The following is a 20,135-nucleotide window of genomic DNA, read 5'->3' as shown; positions in this document are numbered from 1 at the left end:
CTGTACAGGCATGATGCATTAGGAGCCCTGTCACCTGTAGCATTACATCCTCATGGCCACTGTAATTACACTTGTATAGGGACAGCAGGAAGTGTATGTCAGGATGTAGGTTCACATTTCTGCTTTTTTACATGAGCTTGTAGAAGTACACATCTATATGTAATTGAACAATATAACTGCAGTATAGATAATACTGAAAGTTAGTTTGATGATAGCGCAGGACTTGTACATGCAGAGCAGGGGATAAGAGGGCAGTAGATAATAGTGAGAAAACTGTGTTTTGTAGTTACCATCAAAGGAGTAGCGCTCATGATGTATGTGTGTGTATTTTTGTCTGTTTTGTGTGTATGACTGCAAATCATGAATGTGTGCGTGCACCTGAACATGTGCGTGTTTGTATGTGCACGTGTTTCCATCCTCAGAGGCTGAGGAGCTCTATCAGAGGCGAGTGCTGACGATCACGGGCATCTGCGTGGCGTTGCTGGTGGTTGGCATCGTTTGTGTGGTGGCCTACTGCAAAACCAAGTACGTGTCTTTGAGGAATAGTTAATCAAAGATAATCAATGATGTTTAACGAAAAACAACCAGACAAACCACTAAAACCACTTTAACATCTAACGATGTGTTGTATTTAATAATCTTTACTTTAGTAATTATTGTTGTTAAGTATATGTAGTGGAGGGAAGTTGTGGAGTATTATTTAATCAAAAGGCCACACTATTTCTAAGTACAATTCTTGTGTAGATGCAGTTGCATTAAATACTTTTCTACCATTTGCTGTGAGTGAAAAAAAAAAGTTGTTTGTTTACATACATACATGGTTAGTTCAGTCACATCAATGGACTGCGTATGGGACTATGTAACTGCTGATTAGTTTATGTTGACAGAAAAACATTATTTTTGAATTGATAAATGTAAAGCTGTAAAAATCAGTCACTGTTCCCCACATGACTTATTGTTTCTTGATCGTGACATTCTGTCCAGGAAGCAGAGAAAGAAAATGCAGAATCACCTACACCAGAACCAGAATCAGTGTGTGGAACAACCCAACCGCATGCTGGCCAACGGACCCAACCACTCCGGGCCCGGTCCTGAAGAGATCCCCATGGTCGATGTGAGTCCAGACAGTAGAAACACACAGCTCAAACTGGTGCAGGAGATAAAGTAAAGTAAAGTTGATCCCCTGCAACATGACGACACGCCCCTGTCTTTCTCAGAGGTAGAGCTGCTGTAAAGGCAAAAAAAAGGAACCACAATTTAAAAAAATATAAATACTAACTGACCAGAATAAAGGTAAAAATAGGAAAAATGTCAGTTATTGACAAGAGGGACAGGTTTTATACTAATATGTTTTTATAGTAGAGATGCTGGTCAAGCATAAAGTTGGTGGCTGCTGGTCAGTTTCCAAGCTGCACTGGAGGCAAATATTTGTGATTTTGTTTCAGCCTCTGATATCTGACAATGACAATAAGTACCAAGATAGTAATTCTGAAAAGTGCTGCTGAAATAAAGACTGATTTATCAGTGCTCTTAATAAAATGTTACTGTCCTATAAAGTGTTCAGAATCACCTCAGATATTCATTAATAAACAGTTCCCAGAACCTGAACCTCGGCCGGGTCATGCCACTTAAAGTGGGGTGTCTTGATTAATTTGTTTAGACTTACGTTTATGTATACTGTGTCCATAATTCATATGTTGTTTTAAAAGAACCCAGTGAGAGAATTAAAATGTGTTTCTATGTGTGTTTATTGCAGTACATCTCCAAAAGTGTCCCCACAACAGAGTGCGTGATCAGCCACGGAGCTGAGGGTGCAGGCAATTATGCAGGCAGCCGAATGTCGACCCGATCCCACCACTCTACCACTGCCTCACATGCTTCCAGGTAGACCTAACACACACACACACACACTTTAAAGATCTCACAGACACAATTTGGTTTTTCGGTGGGAGATACAGTATATCAGACATGATTAAAGCTGTTCGATTTTACCAAGGCAAAGTCGGAAAATGTGTTTTTGTAACATGGGTAAATAAAACCCTCCAGTAAGCTGCTGTCATTTTGTTGTCAGAGTAGTACAACTTCTTTTAGTGTGGCTAATATTTCCACAAATGTTAAGAAATATATACTCATGTTAATTTAATGATGGGCTGTCACGTTGACATGTTTGTTTGTCGACCAGTGTTGGGAGGTTACTTTAGAAATGTAATTTATTTTTATACTGTAGATTGCTAGTTATGCTGCTAAAATGTAATGAATAATGTAACTATTTGAATTATCTCAACTAAGGTAACACGTTACTTTTCAAACAAATGTTTTAAACTGGGCAACAAAGCTTTAAACGAGTAAATCTCACTTTTGAGGCAGAGAACACTACTTACTATTGAACTACTTGTAGATGATTTCTCAGATTTGTCTGCAGTATTTTACACTATACAGCAATGGTGGAGCTATTTTCTGATTTTAGAAGGAAAAACATTCTCATCCGACAACATGGCCGCTTGCTTTGGTGTTGTTGGCTGGTTGCGACCAAGCATGGCGGACTCAGGTTGCTTAGCAATGCGTACTGATTTGACTTGGAGACAAGAGACAGTGCAAAATCAAAAAAGGGAGCCAATCAAGAACATTTAGCAATAGATGGAGCCTATGTAGACATAGAGACAGGTTCTTGTGAGCCATCCCAGCCTTGATGTGTTGCACACAAATTTGACCCAATAAAGTAAAGTAAAGTTAGTTGTGGCTGTGATGGTCCTGCAATGAATCCAACTAACATTGGTTTTAAAAAAGGAGACATGCAGCTACTCGACCTTTGCGCTCTATATACCAGTTTCAGTAACTTTATCTTATTGGATCAGCTGATGACGAGTACTGGTCTAATACCAGTGTTTTCCTTTCCCGCATTTCACTGTGTAACCCTGTGAATCATTTTTATTTAAGCTAACATTTGTCTGTGGGTTGCTTGTTTCTAAAAGTTGGTGTTGGTGGCCTGCTGTGATTGAATGATGGAAACACTATAATGACATTGACACAGAAAATGGATTCAATCTGGATCAGCCACATCATGCATAATACACAAGCCAGTTAATAGGGTCAACATTCCCATCAATACAGATTCAGCATGCAGGATTATGCATCCCTACTAAAATGATCCTTTGATGGCCCTTCAGCTATTTATTTATATGAAAATGACATGTGTGTGCTTTTGACACAGAGTTTCTTTACCCAGCATTCACTCAGTGCTGCTGTTACCCTTACACTTGTTCTGCTAACCCCCACACTGCAGACACGAGGAGCAGACGTGGAGCATGGAGCGAACAGAGAGTATGAACTCAGACTGCCAGTCAGGAGGCCTGTCCAGCTCTGTGGGAACCAGTAAGTGCAGCAGTCCAGCATGCATGGCGAGGAGGGCCGCTCACTGGGGCTGTACCGACACGTCTGGACCGGGATTGCAGTACGGGGAATCCTACGACTCTCTAAGAGACTCACCTCACAGTGACAGGTAGGTGATTGTGATGGTGACCGGCGGGGAGGAAGGTGCTAAACTCTGCCTCTTTGCCCATGACTTTGCAACACTTGCTCTATTGTTTTTGGTCACACCAGGCTGCTTTACTCTTTGGCGACACCAAGTGGCAGTTTGAGTGTTTAATATTTTTTTATGTGTTAAGGACTTCATCACCTAGACACTGTTGACTGAGATGTGAATTTATAAATCAATGTCGTCCTGGCACGTAAATGCATGGGCTGATTATGAGAAAATGGGCCCCTAGACACAGACAGGCCCACCCCTCCAGAACGCCCTGACTGACAGAGTTTATGTAGTTGTATGTGTCTTGTTGCTCTTTTTGTGTCTAGTTCATTGTGCATTTATTTTCAGTCCTCGTCTGTGTCTCTATCTGGTAGTTTTACATCTGTGCGTGTTTTTTTTCTCGCTGTTGTTTGGCTTGGCATCTGTTTTGGTGGGTTTGAATCTTGTTTTGTTTGTTTTAATTGTTTTTAACATCTAAGCAATACATTTAGGTATATTTATGTCATTTACTGTCTATTTTTTGTTATTTTCTATTCTTTAACTGAGCTATGTAACTTTAAAACAAAAGATTTTTGAACACTCACTTCATAAAGATGCTCTGTCTCAGGGCCCTAATGACCTCTCAGGCTCCTGGCCCTGTGTGTGGTATGGCCACAGTACACAGTAATCATATATTATATATATATATATATATATATATATATATATATATATATATATATATATATATATATATATATATATATATATATTATAGGTATTATAGCTGCTGCTGTTGCTATATGTGAAGGTCAGAGGTTAAAGAGTACTTTTCTTTACTCTTGTAACAAAACTTAGTGTTTGATTCAACCCAGTCTGTTTTGTGTGTTCCTGTTGTAACTTACCTCAAAGTAATTTAAAGTTTCCTTTGAGAAGATTTGAATGCAACAAGTATGTCATTTATGATGATATGAAATAATTGTGGTACTAAACAGTCAGTCGCTGCTGTGGAGAGACATTGTTTATTTAGAACTAAGACAAGCTACAGAGGTGCAGCAGTCGTACACTCTTGTACAACGATGTTTCTGAAATTCCTATGACTGACTGGACTGAAGGAGTGACTGAGTGTTCTGTATGTGAGCCTGAGCCAATTGGCTGCAGTGTTTTTGTTCACGTCTTGAGTTTCAGCGCCTCTCCCACAGTTCAAAGACATGCAGGTCAGGTGGACTGGAAACACTAAACTTGCAGGACTTGTCAGTGTAGTTTTTTACCTACAGTATATGTGTGTTAACCCTGTGACTGACTGACGACATGTCCATTTCCCCTCCTCTTGCCCAGTGCTTGCTGGGTAGGCTCCAATCCCCTGGCTCTGAAGACGACAAGTGGTTTAGAAAACTGATGGATGGGACTCACTGACAATGTCTGACACATACTAGCTACTGCTATCACATAAAATATGTCTGCATCACAGAGGTGCATCCCATCCCCCACTTTTGGCCACAGTGATTTATTTTAGGTGTACAGAAAAGTCTGTGGTATTCAAAGTGCCATACCTTAGAGCAAAATTGAAAAACATGTGAAATGCAGACTTTTACCTGTGTTCTGACACTCATTCATTTTCCTTTATCATACTTTGGTGGTAAACAGTAACACAGTAGCTGAACAGTAAATTCATCACTTACTGACCTACTGTACAGTGTTGTGAGTGCAGTTAGTGTTAGTGTATTAAATTATTTGTTAATTCTTCTAGTGCAGACACTCTAATAATCAGTTGTCATCTTTTCCACCCAGGTACGTGTCAGCGCTGACTACTCCGGCGCGTCTGTCTCCAGTAGAGTTCCACTACCCCCCTCTGCCACCCCAGGTGCCCACCTTCCAAATCACCTCGCCCAACACAAGCCACGCGCTTTCCCTTCCCCCCGCTGCTGCTGCCTACCACACAGATGACGACCAGCCGCTGCTACGATGCCCTGATGTACGTCACAGTACTTTACATACTCACACATGACTAAAGGCAGAAATCTTCGAAAACTGCTCGTAAATTTATACTACTGGTCAATATTAAAGGCCTAAATCATTTCTCCCAACAGCATGGCTGTGCAGTTTTTAGTTAATATTTGTCAGACAGGAATAAGCACTGCCTTTGTTGCTGTGAATCAATAAACATTATGTGCTGCTGGTTCTTTTCTTGGGATTTGGTCACAATAAGCAAACTATAGCATATAATAGGGTAATCTCTCCTGGAGTTCCTTTAAGCAAACATACACACTCAACATAAACACAATTGAGTGTGATGGTGGTGATTGCTGAACAATTCCTCCACTCTATTTTTCACTATAGGATGGAAGTTTATACAGGCAGCCGCGTCGTCCGAGGCGACCCTACCTGACGGAGAGCACAGGAAGCCTACCATCCAGCCCCTACCATCTCCCTGACGAAGAGGCCTACGAGACCACACAGGAGTACGCCTCATCACGGGAACCCATCCGGAGCAGGCGTCGCCCGAGACGCAACCGCCTCAATGGACACATCTCCCAGCGTTCAGCGGGCCTACGGGACTACAGCTCACAGAGCTTCAGCCAGTCAGAGGAGGAAGAAGAAGAGGAGGAGGAAGAGGACGCTCACGGGGAGAGCACACCTTTCCTTAGTATGCAGAACATGAACGTGGACCCGCCCTTAACCATCCCAGGGTTCCGTTCGTCATCCGGTGCGGACACACGGACTCACCGCGGGCTGAGTCGGCCGGGAACACGCAGCAACGGGCAGAGCCGTGGTTCCCAGTCACAGCGCTCCAAGGCTGACAACATGCCCCTTTAAGACCTGACCTGCCCCCAGCAGCCACCCATACACCTCTGCCACCTCCCACCCCCTCCACATCACACACTCCCCCTCCTCCTACACACAACCAGTGGACTAGAGACCTGCACCTAGGAGAAATATTTTTATTTTGTATAACAGACAGATATTCTAAACAAATGAAATATTTATTTTCATTTCAGCAAAAATTGTCTACTAGCTAACAGCAAAGACTTTTTTTATAACGGGGGGAAATATTTATATGTAAAGTTTTTTGATTTACAGCATTATGAGAGATGAAAAAATAAGAGAATTACGTGCCAATTTTTTCACGAGTTAGATAAATAGAATAATATTGTGGTGCCTTTTGCTGTATGCTGAAGTCGGAGGTCCCATTGAGTTTTTGTAGCCTTTCTTATAAAGACTCCTCGTTTTTATAGAGACCAACCCTCTTCCTTCCTTTTGCTTTGGTTTTTTCTCTGATTTGGGATCTTCCTCTTTTTGAACTGTGATCTGATTATGTCATCATGCAATATCGATTCCTCCTGTGTAAAAGGTGTCTGTTTACATGAGTATGATTCACACAATGTGCTCGTTTCACAGGGACATTTAGCCACTTACGCAACCAGATGGATAGTGAAGTTTTCTCAGATGATTTTTGGGTGAATCTTTCCAAATGAACACACATCGGCCATTTATGTCCTCGTTCGCTACCTGTTAGTCATTTGTTGTTATTTCTGTGAAAAGTGAAAAAGTGTTAGGGAGTTGTTGAGGGAAAGTGACTCCAAATTCCTGTGTAGGTGTTCAGGGTGCTGCCATGACACTGGTGGTGGTTGCAGCATGTGTGTGTGTGTGTGTGTGTGTGTGCGTGTGTGTCTGTGCGTGTGCATGCCTCTATCTAAACCTCATGAAGTCTTGTTTGGTTGGCGCCTTCGTTCACTTTGGAGGTTGTGGTTTCTCGTTTGACTGACATGCTCCTCACACCAATCCTCACGCTGCCAGAAGCTCCATTGCACTGTAAGAACCTCCCTCCGTGAGCAGTCATTGGCCAGGGAGCTGCCAATCCAAACCGAACCTAACCAATCCAGTTGTAATCCAGCCTGACTCTGGCCTCCCGTGGACTGCCCAGCCCGCCCGTTTCCTATGCCAGCAGCTTAGAGCCGCACTGTGTCTCAGGACTTCCCCATCACATCACAGCCAAAAGACTCAAAGCAGCGAGAGCATGTCACCTCAGTCACAGTTCAGTCCGCAGGCCAGATCCACATCCCCTCACTCTCTTTTTTGTCCATGTCAGGTTTGTTGCGTTCACTTGTGGTCCCCCGTGATGAAGGGAGTGTGGGTGGAACATCTTGAAATCAGGAGGGAGATTAAGTTGCTTTCATTCACTTCCAAGGTAGTGTGTATGTGTGTACGTGAGCATGTATGTCATTTTGCGTGGGTCACGATAAATATGATGAAAAACAACAAAAAAAATTGCCCAGAGACCACATCTGTTTGCTCTGATGCAGGGGTGTAGCTAGGATTTCTGAGGCCCCCGAGAGGAGGATATCACTCTGGGTTTCCTTGTTGGTTATTAATTTAATCCTACTGGAAACTGTACGAGCCCTGTCCAGCTGTGGGCTTCTAGGATCACCAACTCTTTTCACCCCACTAGCGATGGTACTGCTCCGTTGGGGGAAAAAAAATGCTTGTGAGTTTCCGTGTCTAGGTTCATACTGCTAGAAAGCGAGTTGCAGAGTATGATTCAACTTTTTCTTTAGCTGACAGCCAAACCGGTGGTATATGATTACACTGATAACTGCATCCTTGATTTGCATTCCTATATTTTTCTTAATTGAACTTTTTTTGATTGGTCATATTGACTGAATGATCTGTTACATATGTGTCTGTCTCTGTCTGGCCCCTTCCACCCCACTTCACCCCTCACCTTCACATCTTTTTTGTCCCCTTACTGACCTTCAGAAGCAACTAGTGGATGAATTTAGGCCCCATCCCCGGACAAGAATACTAAACAGCTAACTAACAGTAGGCTTCCACTGTGTCTGGCAACTCGTGTCCCTATTAGAGTCAATTTCCAATACGTAGAGTTGATCTTTCTGTTTTTTGCTTGTTTGTTTTGTTCACACAAGAGCTGCATGGATCACAGATATAGAAAGTATCTTAAAAATGACAAAGACCCCCACAGATCCAGGGGAATCATACTAGAAATATATAAAAATATTATTTGGGTTCGTGACCCAAAGGTCTGGCTAGTTTTGTCTTACTATAACTGTAATCAATCTGGGATTTGCAATGCGGAAATACTGCAAGTGAGGGTAGTGTGCTTCTAGAGCTAGTTGAATTGTTAACACCCCCCACCCTCTTTCTCCTCACCCTGCACTCCCCCTTGCCCTTTATATACGCACACACATGTCACACATACATGCTGACGTCACACATAATGAAGCACACAATGAGACACGCACACGCACACACACACACACACACACAAACACAAACCGTCATGTCACACACTGACTCACAAAGCCCTTCCATGTTTGTGTTTGTCAAGCAGTTTGCCTTTCGTCTTTTTTACCTACCGATTCCCTCACTCCTCTCCCCTTCTCCCCCACCCCTCCAACCTCCCCCTTCTCCTCTCTCTCACCCCCTGACCCCCATCCCTCCCCTGCATGTCCTAGTGGTACTGGTAGTTGGGTGCATGGAAAAAGCAGCAAGCAAATCGTTTTTCCATTGGGTGAAAAAATAAAAATGTGTCTTCATTTTAACATTCAGCAATAAGTCCCCTTCTCTTCATGTCCATCATTCTTGGAATATGCTAGAAGATTTTTTGCAAGTTTTATCAAAAACATACTACTTGTAAAAGAAGAAAAATCCAAAAACCACCCCTTCATATGAAAAATAAAACTTTATTCCTACCATTTTGAAACAGTCCTGTCATCTTTGTAACCAACCATTTCTTGTTTGTTTTTTTTTATGTACAGGTAATAAATCCAAATGTAAAGTAAGTACAGATGTGTCCGAGTTGCACAGAGAGGAACACTAGATGGCAGCATCAATATGAATAATGGGAACATCTGTATGGTCATATAATTTGACATAATGTTACAGTAAGTACAGACTAATTTGTCTTTATGTCTTCTTGGGCCTCTAGCAATTATTAACTACACTTGTGATTTTCTTCCTATGACACATCAGAATCCATATATACTATAATATAGTTGGAATAGTCAGCGCCTCAGCTCACTAGGCCACTAGGGTATCTGAAACACACCATTCAGAGTCTTTACATTTAGGTTTATGTATCCCTACATGACTGTTGTTACCACTATGGTAACAATAATAACCTGAGTACAGCCTGTTTAGGTCACGGGAGTGCTGGAGCCTATCCCAACTGGAATTGGGCGAAAGGTTGGGTACTTTCTGGCCAGATTATCATAAACAAAACAAGAAACAACATGAGTGTCTTTGGATGGTAAGAGGAAGTACCAGTGCTAACCTCTACACCACTGTGCCGCCCTGAGTTCAAAACCTCTATTTTAGGCGGCAGTAGCTCAGGGGGTAGATCAGTAGTCTACGAAGCCCAGGGTTTGATTCCCAGTTTCTCCTGGCTACTTGCTGAGGTGTCCTAGAACAAGACATTGAAACCCAGTAGTAGCACCAACATGTACTGTCTTGCAGCTTTCCAACCACAATTTCCCCAAGAGGATCAATAAAGTATTCATAATTATTATTAATACAAATATGATCACATGTTCATATATTTTCCCAATGAAATAATTTTTGTAGTCACTCCGAAGTGACAAAGAACACAGAAGGTAACACTGCTGCTGCTGGCACATTTCTTCCTGATGGGTGGAGCAGGTTGAACTCAAAACACAGAAAGTGGCGTCTTTCGCCAAAAGAGTGTTTGTTGCTTGTAACCCCCCCTGTGGGGTTCATGGTTCGCATTGTTACAAGTGTTGCAAGAATACGCCACATGCTGTGTAAGCACGAGGACTTTCTCACTTTTCCTGTTTGACCTGATGGCATTAGCATCATAAACAGTTCAAGTTTGAAAGGGCGTTTGACAGACACATCTGTCACTAGACCAGTTTCACTCAGCACAGCTACTGTATTAAGGATGGTACATGAAGAAAGACGTCTGCTTTGCTAAATGTACAACTGCTAGGTAAGATGATCAAATGTATTGATGTCAACTTGAAAAGGTAATAACAAATAATGAAGGTTATAACTTTTTCTTATATTTGTATTTTAATGTAAATGTACACTCATTGTTGATCTCTTCTTTCATCAGGGATGAAGCAATACCAGTGAGCAGTGAGCATGCCATTGTTGTTTCCTACCTGGTCTTGGGTGTGTCCCGTTACCAAACATCTCTGGACATGTTTGTGCCACTGTTCATTCAACCTCTAGGAAGTACTGTTGTCTCATCAGCTAGAACAGAGCATCCATGCTTACCATTTTACTAAGGAAGAAGTTAAAATGTACTAACATGGAGCACCGTATCTGCTTATAAGAAAACAAACAAAACAAAAAACAGGATCCAGTGAATCAGTCAGCTCTCACTTAAAACAGGTAAGCAAGCCTTTGTTGGTATTTCAGTAGCCTGCTCTAAAATGATCAGAGGATGTCTGTTATTACTGTAATATAGTGTGGGGCTATTGTATGTTATTACTGTTATTATTGTTATTATTAAAATGCTAATTTTACCTGAGTATAACTATATCCAGAAAAATTGGGTAACACAAAAGGGTACAGTAATTAGCCTTATCACAGTAATTCGCTTTAACAAACAGGTTAATAAAGTTAATAAAGTATTCATTCATTATTAAAAAAACTAAGGTTCATTTCTACATTACTTTTTGACAATCATTCGCTTGTTTATTATTTGACAATTGGAAAACATTTTAGGGAAAACCTGATTAGAAGAGATGGCAGATATCTCACTTTGCAGCATTACCGTGTAGAAATATGGCTTGGTTGAGTTAGCTAGACGACCTAAACCCTCACACCTCAGAGTGGAGCCAGGACGAAGTCTTACACACCTCTCTGCAGTTTCCTTAAGGCCATCACCCCCCCAAAAACTACCAAAACCACATAGAGACAGGTCTGCTCGCCGACCACCTAAATTATCCTTAGTAATCATCATTTGATACGTAACCATCAAATAGATTTATTTTGTCTTACTGAAACCTGGCTCCATCTGAATGAGTCAAACCCCTCCCCCCCAACTCATATGAATTAATTAATATTAATATGACCTCCAAGTCATATTAATATTAATTAATATAACTTAATCATGTTCCTAGAAGCACAGGAGTGGAGGAGTAGCAGCAATCTTTCACTCAAGCTTATTAATCAACCCCAGACCTAAACATAGTTGGAATTTATTTGAGAGCTTATTGAGAGCTTATTGAGTCTTATTAGTTATTGTGTACCGTCCTCCTGTCCCTTTCTCTAAGTTTTTAACTAAATTCTCAGACTATCTTTCTGATTTAGTTCTTAGTGCAGATAAAGTCATTATAGTGCCTGATTTTAATATATTTATGTTGATAATAACGGCCTCAACACTGCATTTAATTCACTATTAGACTCCATTTACTGCACTGAAAATTACTTCACCTCAGAAAAAATTCCACTAAAGGTCAATAACGATCTTTTATTAGCATCCAACAAAGCACTTATCTCTATCTATCTATCAGATAGATTATATCGTAAATGTAAATGTTAATGATGCGTCTTCTATGCACACAAATGTTAGTTACAGAGTTCCACATGGTTCTGTGTTTGGGCCGATTCTTTTCACACTATATATGTCCCCTTTAGGCAATATTATTAGGAAACACTCTAGCAATTTCCATTGCTATGCAGATGATGCCCAGCCATATTATTCTATGATATTAGCTTCTCTCCATTGGCTCCCTGTATAATCCAGAATAGAGTTTAAAATATTTCTCCTCACATATAAAGCACTTAATAATCAGGCTCCACCTTATTTTAAAGAACTCATAGTTCCATATTTTCCAGATGTAGAATAGGAGGCAGAGCCTTTCGCTATCAAGCTCCTCTCCTGTGGAACCAGCTCCCAGTTCAGGGAGACTTAAAACTTTCCTTTTTTATAAAGCTTATAGTTAGAGATGGCTCCGATGACTCTGAACCATCTCTTAGTTATGCAGATATAGATTAGTGTGATAGGGAATTACTACTGACACACTGAGATCCTCTTGAATCCCTGGAGGAATATGTTTGTCTCCCTTTGGCATTTCTAAAATGTTTTTAACAATCACTATCACTACATTAACTACATTAAGTAAGGCTATTAGTGGGTGTTAAAACATTAATGTATAAAGTAATACCATAATTAACATTTGGTAAATGTTTAGTAGATTCATCAGTTAACTTTATTTACCTGTGAGTTAATGCTTATTACTGCAATTGCTGGCCAGGTCCACTGAGTGGTTGATCTGGTGGTTTTAGTCAATTTACACAGTCTTATATAGTAGATGGAGTTAGTTTAGTTGTCGTGAAACATATTCAGATTTCCTCCACGACAGCTGCAACTGTACAAGTCAACTTTCCATAAGATTTTGTTGTAAATTTTCAAATATAGTCTTGTTCTCTGTCAATCTTGTTCCCCCACCCTCGTCTTTCTCTCATGACTCTGTGTGTCACAGTATTTACACACTAACTCTGGGTTTGTGTATTTGCAGCTCAATGGCATCATGTCGCTGTCGTCGCTGGCGTTGGCGTACTGTGTGCATCTGTTTGTGCAGCCCGTGCATCATCATGGCCCTGCTATTTCTTTACGCAGGTCTCGTGGTGTGTATGAGGATGAATGCCAAATCATCTGTGGCTGTTCCGACAACTGAAACAACTCATTTTGTGGCCCCAGGAACTTTAAGGAATAAAAGCTTTGCCTCTATACCTAAGAAATTCTGGGAGTTACACCAAAATGGGGATGCCTTTTGGAATAGTCTCCAGCTGCCCATCGACCACTATTTCAGCCCCATACTGCACCTCAACAAGAAAAAGAAAGAATTTAGCAATACTAGATTTTCTGAGTCCCTACTGAGACAAAGTTTCTCTAAGGTCACTGACCTGGAGAGCAGGAGAACTAACTTTGACAAACTACCTAAGCAGATACAAGACTTTGTCAGTCACATGGATAGGAGGGACTACCCAACCCTTATCCAGCCAGATTTGGTGTGTGGAGCTGGGGCAAAAGATGAGAAAGAGCCTCCTCTGCTTCTTCTGGCCATCAAGACAACGGAGCTGAACTTTGAGAACAGGCAGGCCATTCGTCACACTTGGGGCCAGACAGGATGGGTAGCAGGGCAGGAAGGCAGCAGCAGCGGAGGGTACATCCGCAGGGTGTTCCTGCTAGGTACAGAAAACCATGACAATCAGCAAGTGAAATTCTCTGAGTTACTGCAGTTGGAGAGTAAACATTATGGAGACATTCTGCAGTGGGACTTCAAGGACACATTTTTCAACCTCACTTTGAAGGATGTGCTCTTCTGGAGTTGGTTCTCACGCTTCTGTGGCCAGACTCACTTTGTCTTTAAAGGAGACGATGACGTCTTTGTCAACACCCCAAAGATGATAACTTACCTCCAGGACCAGCTAAAGAATCCAGAAGCAGAAAAGACCATGAACAGCTTTATGATTGGAGAGGTCATTGGTGCAGCAACACCCAGCCGTCTCAACAACTCCAAGTATTTTATCCCAGAGAGCTTCTACAAGGGTCTGTATCCTGCATATGCAGGTGGGGGAGGGGTGGTGTACTCAGGCCTTTTGGCCAAACGCCTACACAATATGTCTAAAAGGGTTCACCTGTTCCCTATTGATGATGTTTATGTGGGGATGTGTATGGTTCGGCTTAACGCCTTCCCCATCCACCACTATGCCTTCCTTACGTTTGACTTTTCTGAAAAGGAAGCCAAGGAGCTGTGTTCGTACCACACAATCTTGCTGGTCCACAAACGAAGCCCCAGCCAGGTGATTCAACTGTGGGCTGACTTGAAAGAGACACAGGCACAGTGCTGGAACGTGACTCTGAAGGATACAGACGAGAAAGAAGAAGTCAAGCCTGAAGAACTATCCCCAGAGATTTAAGTAAAGATTTTTTTTTCCGTGATCAGCTGCTGTCAGAGCTGCACAATGGTGATGGGTCAAACTAATGTCTGTATTTATTTGCTTATTATATTTGTATTATATTTCATTACACTAAACAGTGTTTAGTTTTTGCAATATGTATGATTAACCTCCGTTAATCATACATATTGCACAATATTTTAAAGGATGTTTTGGTCCATTGACTTCAAATTAAACATGCTCAGAAAAGACACAAACAATGTCATTACTTTACTACAACTACAACTAGTTATTTTGTACTTTTAAATGTGTTTTTATTCAAGCCATTGATTGTCATTCATTGTGCTATGGAAAAAACCTGCAGAGACTAAAGATTGTAACCCATGATCACCATGATGTTATCTGACTCAGTCTACTGTAACTCCATAGCATGATAGCATATGAACTGCATGCATGCAAGTTTCATGTGTGCAAGATTACTGTCACATGAGGCTGAAAGGAATGGTCTTAAATGAAGTTTTTCACAAATTAAAAAAGTACAATTTTGAACTGTATTTACTTTTCAATTCAATTCAATTCAATTCAATTTTATTTGTAGAGCGCTTTTTACAATTGACATTGTCACAAAGCAGCTTTACACAACCAAAGAACAGTACATGAACAGTGTATGTGTATGAGTCATAATAATGTGATTGTCCCTGATGAGCAAGCCGAGGGCGACAGTGGCAAGGAAAAACTCCCTGAGAAGGCAACAGGAAGAAACCTTGAGAGGAACCAGACTCAACAGGGAACCCATCCTCATATGGGTGATTACATGCTGTGTAGGCAGCAGTCCAGGATAACAGTTAAAGTCTTTTAAGTTAATATGGAGTCCAGTTAGTTATTGCAGGCAGACTAGTTCCATTCCTTGACTATCGAGCGTTGAGTCGAGACCTCCAAGAAACAGCTTCCGACGTCCGCCGAGGCCGGGACCGACATCATAGTAGCTTGTGACCAATCCAGTCTCCAAACGCATCCCAAAGGGCAAACGGTGGATCCAGGCGACGAGATCTCCAGCCAGAAGTTGGGCATCAGGACGAGTCAGACAGGTCCAGAGGGCAAAGGGTGGAATGACGTGTAGCTCGACAGAGAGACAGGAAGAGGGAAAAGAGAGAGGGAGAGGGACAGAGAGAGAAGAGGAGAGATTGCAGTTAGTTGTATTCACAGTCAGATAAAGTTTGAGGTGAATGTATATTTAGTGTAGTGCAGCAGGGACTCCGGCAGGACTATTTTTGACAGCCTAACTAAAAGGGTGGGTTCAGAAGAAAACACAGACATGAGGGCGCACTGGGATGTAGAGCAACCAAACACTTCACCATCAACAAACCCGAGTGATCAGTGAGAGTTGGGAAGACAGCATCTAAACATACCAGTTCACCATAATGCTCTACGTCCATGAGTCCTTCCCAGATCTATTTACTCAAATGCTTGACTAAATAGGTAGGTTTTCAGCCTAGACTTAAACACTGAGACTGTGTCTGAGTCCCGAACGCTATTTGGAAGGCTATACTTTTATGTTCATACCACACCCTATTGTATATTTTACATATTTGTACACATTATATATATATATACATATAGTATATAAGTATACATCAAAATATACTACAGTCCCTTGGGGCATCTTGTGTCTTAATAGTTTGAGTTATACAATTCAATTCAGTTTGTTTATGTAGAGCCAAATCACAGCAAAGGTAAACTTCACAGTTTAAGACCTAACACAATGAATCTTTATAAACAGACACATTTACCTAAAGTTAGCCTAACATTGGCTACAGAACTCATGGTCATACTGGAACAGCTGAAGCAGCAAAGGGGTTGCCGGTCTTGCTTTAAATGTTAGCTATGATATATATCCATCAATTTACGTTTGTATGTTTTTTAAGTCAAGGTAAACAGTATATTAATAAAGCAACTGTTAAAAGTAGCGTCTGTTGTTGAGCCAGTTTTGCAGTGCTGAAATTCCCTGTCTCCACTATGACGTTCGTCAGTGTTGTGTTAGGTTGGAAATGCTGCGCTCCAGTTACACTTGTTACAGAAAACAACCTGACAATCAATCAATCTTGTGATAAATTCTCAACATACATACTTTGTCCATTTCTACATTCCTTACTCCAGGCATTTTACTGCAAACAGAATAGAGTAAAGCACCTAGTACTAATATAAAGGCAAACCAGCCTTCATCCACATATGCGAACAGTATAAAGTGCTCTCAGAGAATGAAGAGTGTGTAAGGTTTAGTTTATTTATTTTTTTATTAATAACCACAGCCTTTAACAGTTAGATATAAAATGTCAAGTTTAAAGCTGATAGAAAGTACATGTTTTCCTAAATCACTGACTATAGGTACATGATATTTAAATGGAACAAACTATATAGGAGGTATAATATATTAACAATTTTCAGGAAAATCTTTGTTTGATTGTCCACTGAAACCTACACAGCCCCCTAGGGTTCACACGCTAGAAATAAATATTTAGTGGAATAGGCGTCAGTTCCTGCGTACACACTGAACAGGCTGGAGAGACAGCCCTGAGGTGGACATTGGCCAACAGACTATATATATGAATTCACATTGCATTACAATACAATACAGATGGGTGCCTTTCTGTGAGGAGTCTGCTTCGGTTCCTCCAGCTTCCTCCCACAGCCCAAAGACAAACATGCTAGGTGACTGGTGACTCTAAAACGCCTCTAGATGTGAATAGTTACTTGTATGCGTTAGGTTTATAATAGCTGCAGGTCCTCGTCATGTTTTACATCCCGTACCCGTTTTATTTGTGAACATCACCTTTTTTTCTACCATGCCACCAAAACATTTTTTCTACCACTTTCTCCTTGTGGGCACCGTAGAAACCACATGTAATCCATCTAATTGTTGAGTAGGGATTATAAACATTTCACATTACTTTTTAGAGTTTGTAGAAACTTGGTAGCACCATCACAAACCTTCAATCTTTTTAAAAATCACAAATGATAAATCGAAATTACTTCAATCAAATTATTTCAAAGCATTATTGGCTTTAAAGACATACAAACCTCTTGCCTAAAAACATAAGCAGTCACTTAGTTGGTAAGTTTCCCTCACACTTTTGTGCTCGAGCAAGAGTTTTTGTAGAACTGGTTCCATTGGCAGGAAAAGCTGCTCTCTCACTTCATAGGAATTTAGACATAAGCTAGTTGGAATGCATTTATTTTTATTACTGTATATCTCTATTGCACAGTTATTGCCTGAAGACAGATGTTTGGGTGTGAAATGAAAACATTTAAGACATTATCAGAAAACAAATCAAACATGACAAGACTGTATTTGATGTAATTATAGTGCTGGCTCCACTAGAGGTCAGTAGAAACTCATGCTTGACTTTGTGGTGAGTCACAGAGAAGAAGGCATAAATTTATCACAGAGAATTTCAACCAGACTTGAGAAATCACTGGAGTCTAAATCAGGTTCAGTCAAGTGTCAACAGATGTGTACAGGTTTTTCTGGAATCAGTGTCACTCAGCGACTTCAGCCGTTATCCAACAAAAACTGCAGAAGAAGGTAGTTCATGAAGGCCATCATTTCAAAACCTCATCCCATCTGTGATAATAGAAGCACAATAGTGCACAATGTCTCTATTGCCCAGGTCAGTGTTCTTCCCTATGAACCATTTTCTGTCCTTCCCTCTTTGTCCTCATCTTCTTCCTCACTGTCATCCTCATCCTCCTCCTCCTCACTCTCACTGTACTGGTAGTTACAGCGGTTGGTGTTCACAAAGAGGTCGCTCTCATCATCTTCAGAGTCACTAACTTCCTCCTGCTCATCTCTCTCTTCCGTTTCCTGCTGTTTGTTTGTCTTGTCCTCTATAAAACCCTCTGGCCTGGAGGAAGTGAAGGCATTAGCACAATACACTCTTTGTTACACACAAAATGATGCTTATTGTGTTTCTGTGTGTGCCTTTACTCACCAGAGCTTTTCTTTTTGCAGGTACTGAATGTGATGTTTGTAGAGAATAAAGCTGATCTCTGCCTTCACCTTCTCTCCTTCCTCAATAGGATCCACAATCACAAAATCACCTGGAGAATCAGAAAACAGACAATCTTACAACCCCGATTTCCAAATAGTTTGGAGGCTGTGTAAAATCTGCATAACAACAGAATGTAATGATTAGCAAATCTCAGACACCCACATTTTATTAACAAAAGAACCCCCCCCCCAAATAGTACATTTCCTCAGATACAAATTTGATAAGGCCACTTTGAAACTGATCGCAGAAACACATCTTAAAAACGCTGGGCTAGAGCCTGTCTACAAGAGATTTACAGAGATTTCTCCAGAGTCTCTGAACTGTAGATGATATTATATTTAAAGTCTTTGTAATTTTCCATTAAAGAACATTATTCTGAAATTGCTTCACATTCGTAGACGCAGCTTTTCACAGATACATCATCTCACTGCATACACATCACATTTACACAATCTTTGCACTTTCAACATCTATTCAACCTCCATGTCACACTCTTACCTCTTTTGATCCAGATGTTCTTGCGGAACTTGGTGGGCATGCTCACCAGGAAGGTCTCCCCCTGAGCCGTGACAGCCTCATGAAGGTTGTTACCACGGCTGCTGATAACCTGCAAGTGCACAGAGTGAGGATGGAGACAGAGTCAGGAAGGTGTCACGCTGTTTACTGCAGCATGTGCTGTTGAATCCCACTGGGGAGTGGCACAGGGGGGGGGGTTCAGCTGACCTTCACAATCTGCTGGTTTTCTGTGGGAGTGACGAAGTCTCCGAGGACCTCCTTAACAACGTGTTTGCGTTTAGTGGCCTGCGACATCATAAACGGTGAACTTCAGTTTTCTTCGCCAGCTGAGAAACAAAGAGAATCAAAGAGTCAAAGTGCAGAAATTCAATCAATGCTGCACAACTGGGAGGTTTGTGCCACCACAGCAAATTAGCTATGCTCGAGAAGTCTGTGAATCACCAGTTCGCATCTTTAATATGTTAAACTAACTCCGTAACTCTGACATTTCAGTGAATGCTGGACGAATGACAACACTTCACATCCCCTCAGTATACTTACTCTACGCTAACAGACAGTTTCTTCACAATTAGCAGTGAGTTAGCGCTAGCTAACGCTAACAGGTCCAATGCTATTTGGTAGTAGCCCAGTGGTTTTCCAAGACATGTTACATAACTACCTTGAAGAAAAGTGAAAGTACTTGTGTCTCGACGAAGCAGAATATGTTTCTAAACAGCTTGACAGCAACTAAGAATCCAGTGGGAAAAGACACGAAGAGTTGTTTTGTAAGTAAATACGAAGCACATGCGTTCGTGTTTTCTGAAAAACTCCAGCGACAGCAAACATTGACTTCCGGTGTCAAGTGGTCCATCTTTTTTTTTTTTACCTGAAAAAGGTCTCTAGTAAGAGCCTACAATTCACATAAAGAGGAGAGAGGAGTATCAGAGGGTCAGATTTTATTATTAATTAATACATGTATGAAACATACATTTGTTTGTTAATGTCTACCACCGCGTCACAGTTTACTGCTTCCGTAGCAGAACTGTCGCATTGTGGGAAATAGAGTTTGCTGTCGCTCATTCTAAGTTGCATTCAAGATAGCTCGTGTTCAGCAGACGTGTGTTTTAATGAAATTGTTCATAGAGGTCACTATGAAATAATAGTTTAGCTTTCGTTGTGGTATATGATTAAATATA

At 41.1% G+C, this 20,135-nt stretch overlaps 3 protein-coding genes across 6 annotated transcripts in view; 2 read left to right on the top strand and 1 right to left on the bottom strand.

Annotated features, from left to right (window-relative positions):
• nrg2b (neuregulin 2b) overlaps window positions 1–6,437 on the top strand; it is a 38,493-nt gene extending 32,056 nt beyond the window's left edge. For both annotated transcript variants that reach the window (XM_026357022.1, XM_026357021.1), the window contains 6 exons: window positions 423–525; window positions 985–1,114; window positions 1,757–1,884; window positions 3,284–3,499; window positions 5,297–5,480; window positions 5,846–6,437. In XM_026357022.1, the coding sequence (XP_026212807.1) occupies window positions 423–525; window positions 985–1,114; window positions 1,757–1,884; window positions 3,284–3,499; window positions 5,297–5,480; window positions 5,846–6,322 (1,238 nt within the window). In that variant the 3' untranslated portion in view covers window positions 6,323–6,437. The remainder of the gene's footprint in view (window positions 1–422; window positions 526–984; window positions 1,115–1,756; window positions 1,885–3,283; window positions 3,500–5,296; window positions 5,481–5,845) is intronic.
• A 3,923-nt stretch (window positions 6,438–10,360) lies between these two features.
• Window positions 10,361–14,535, top strand: LOC113160147 (N-acetyllactosaminide beta-1,3-N-acetylglucosaminyltransferase 2). Its single transcript, XM_026357220.1, has 3 exons — window positions 10,361–10,469; window positions 10,596–10,876; window positions 13,012–14,535. Exon 3 carries the CDS (start codon window positions 13,016–13,018, stop codon window positions 14,414–14,416), a length of 1,401 nt encoding a protein of 466 aa, XP_026213005.1. The 5' UTR covers window positions 10,361–10,469; window positions 10,596–10,876; window positions 13,012–13,015; the 3' UTR covers window positions 14,417–14,535.
• Window positions 14,536–16,720: 2,185 nt separating this feature from the next.
• On the bottom strand, window positions 16,721–19,791 carry eif1ad (eukaryotic translation initiation factor 1A domain containing). 3 transcript variants are annotated; one of them, XM_026357074.1, is made up of 5 exons: window positions 19,640–19,791; window positions 19,168–19,286; window positions 18,943–19,051; window positions 18,385–18,493; window positions 16,721–18,297 (listed from the first exon to the last, which is right to left on the bottom strand). In XM_026357074.1, exons 2-5 carry the CDS (start codon window positions 19,255–19,257, stop codon window positions 18,078–18,080), a joined length of 528 nt encoding a protein of 175 aa, XP_026212859.1. In that variant the 5' UTR covers window positions 19,258–19,286; window positions 19,640–19,791; the 3' UTR covers window positions 16,721–18,077. The 3 variants fall into 3 exon arrangements, with proteins under 3 accessions (XP_026212859.1, XP_026212860.1, XP_026212858.1); XM_026357075.1 differs by lacking the exon at window positions 19,640–19,791 and adding an exon at window positions 19,501–19,621; XM_026357073.1 differs by having other exon boundaries at window positions 16,722–18,297; window positions 19,619–19,791.
• Window positions 19,792–20,135: the final 344 nt, after the last annotated feature.

The sequence above is a fragment of the Anabas testudineus genome, chromosome 10, assembly GCF_900324465.2.
Source record: "Anabas testudineus chromosome 10, fAnaTes1.2, whole genome shotgun sequence".
Taxonomy (NCBI): Eukaryota; Metazoa; Chordata; class Actinopteri; order Anabantiformes; family Anabantidae; genus Anabas; species Anabas testudineus.
The sequence above is the reverse complement of the archived record's forward strand: the minus strand, read 5'-3'. Positions and strand labels throughout refer to the sequence as shown.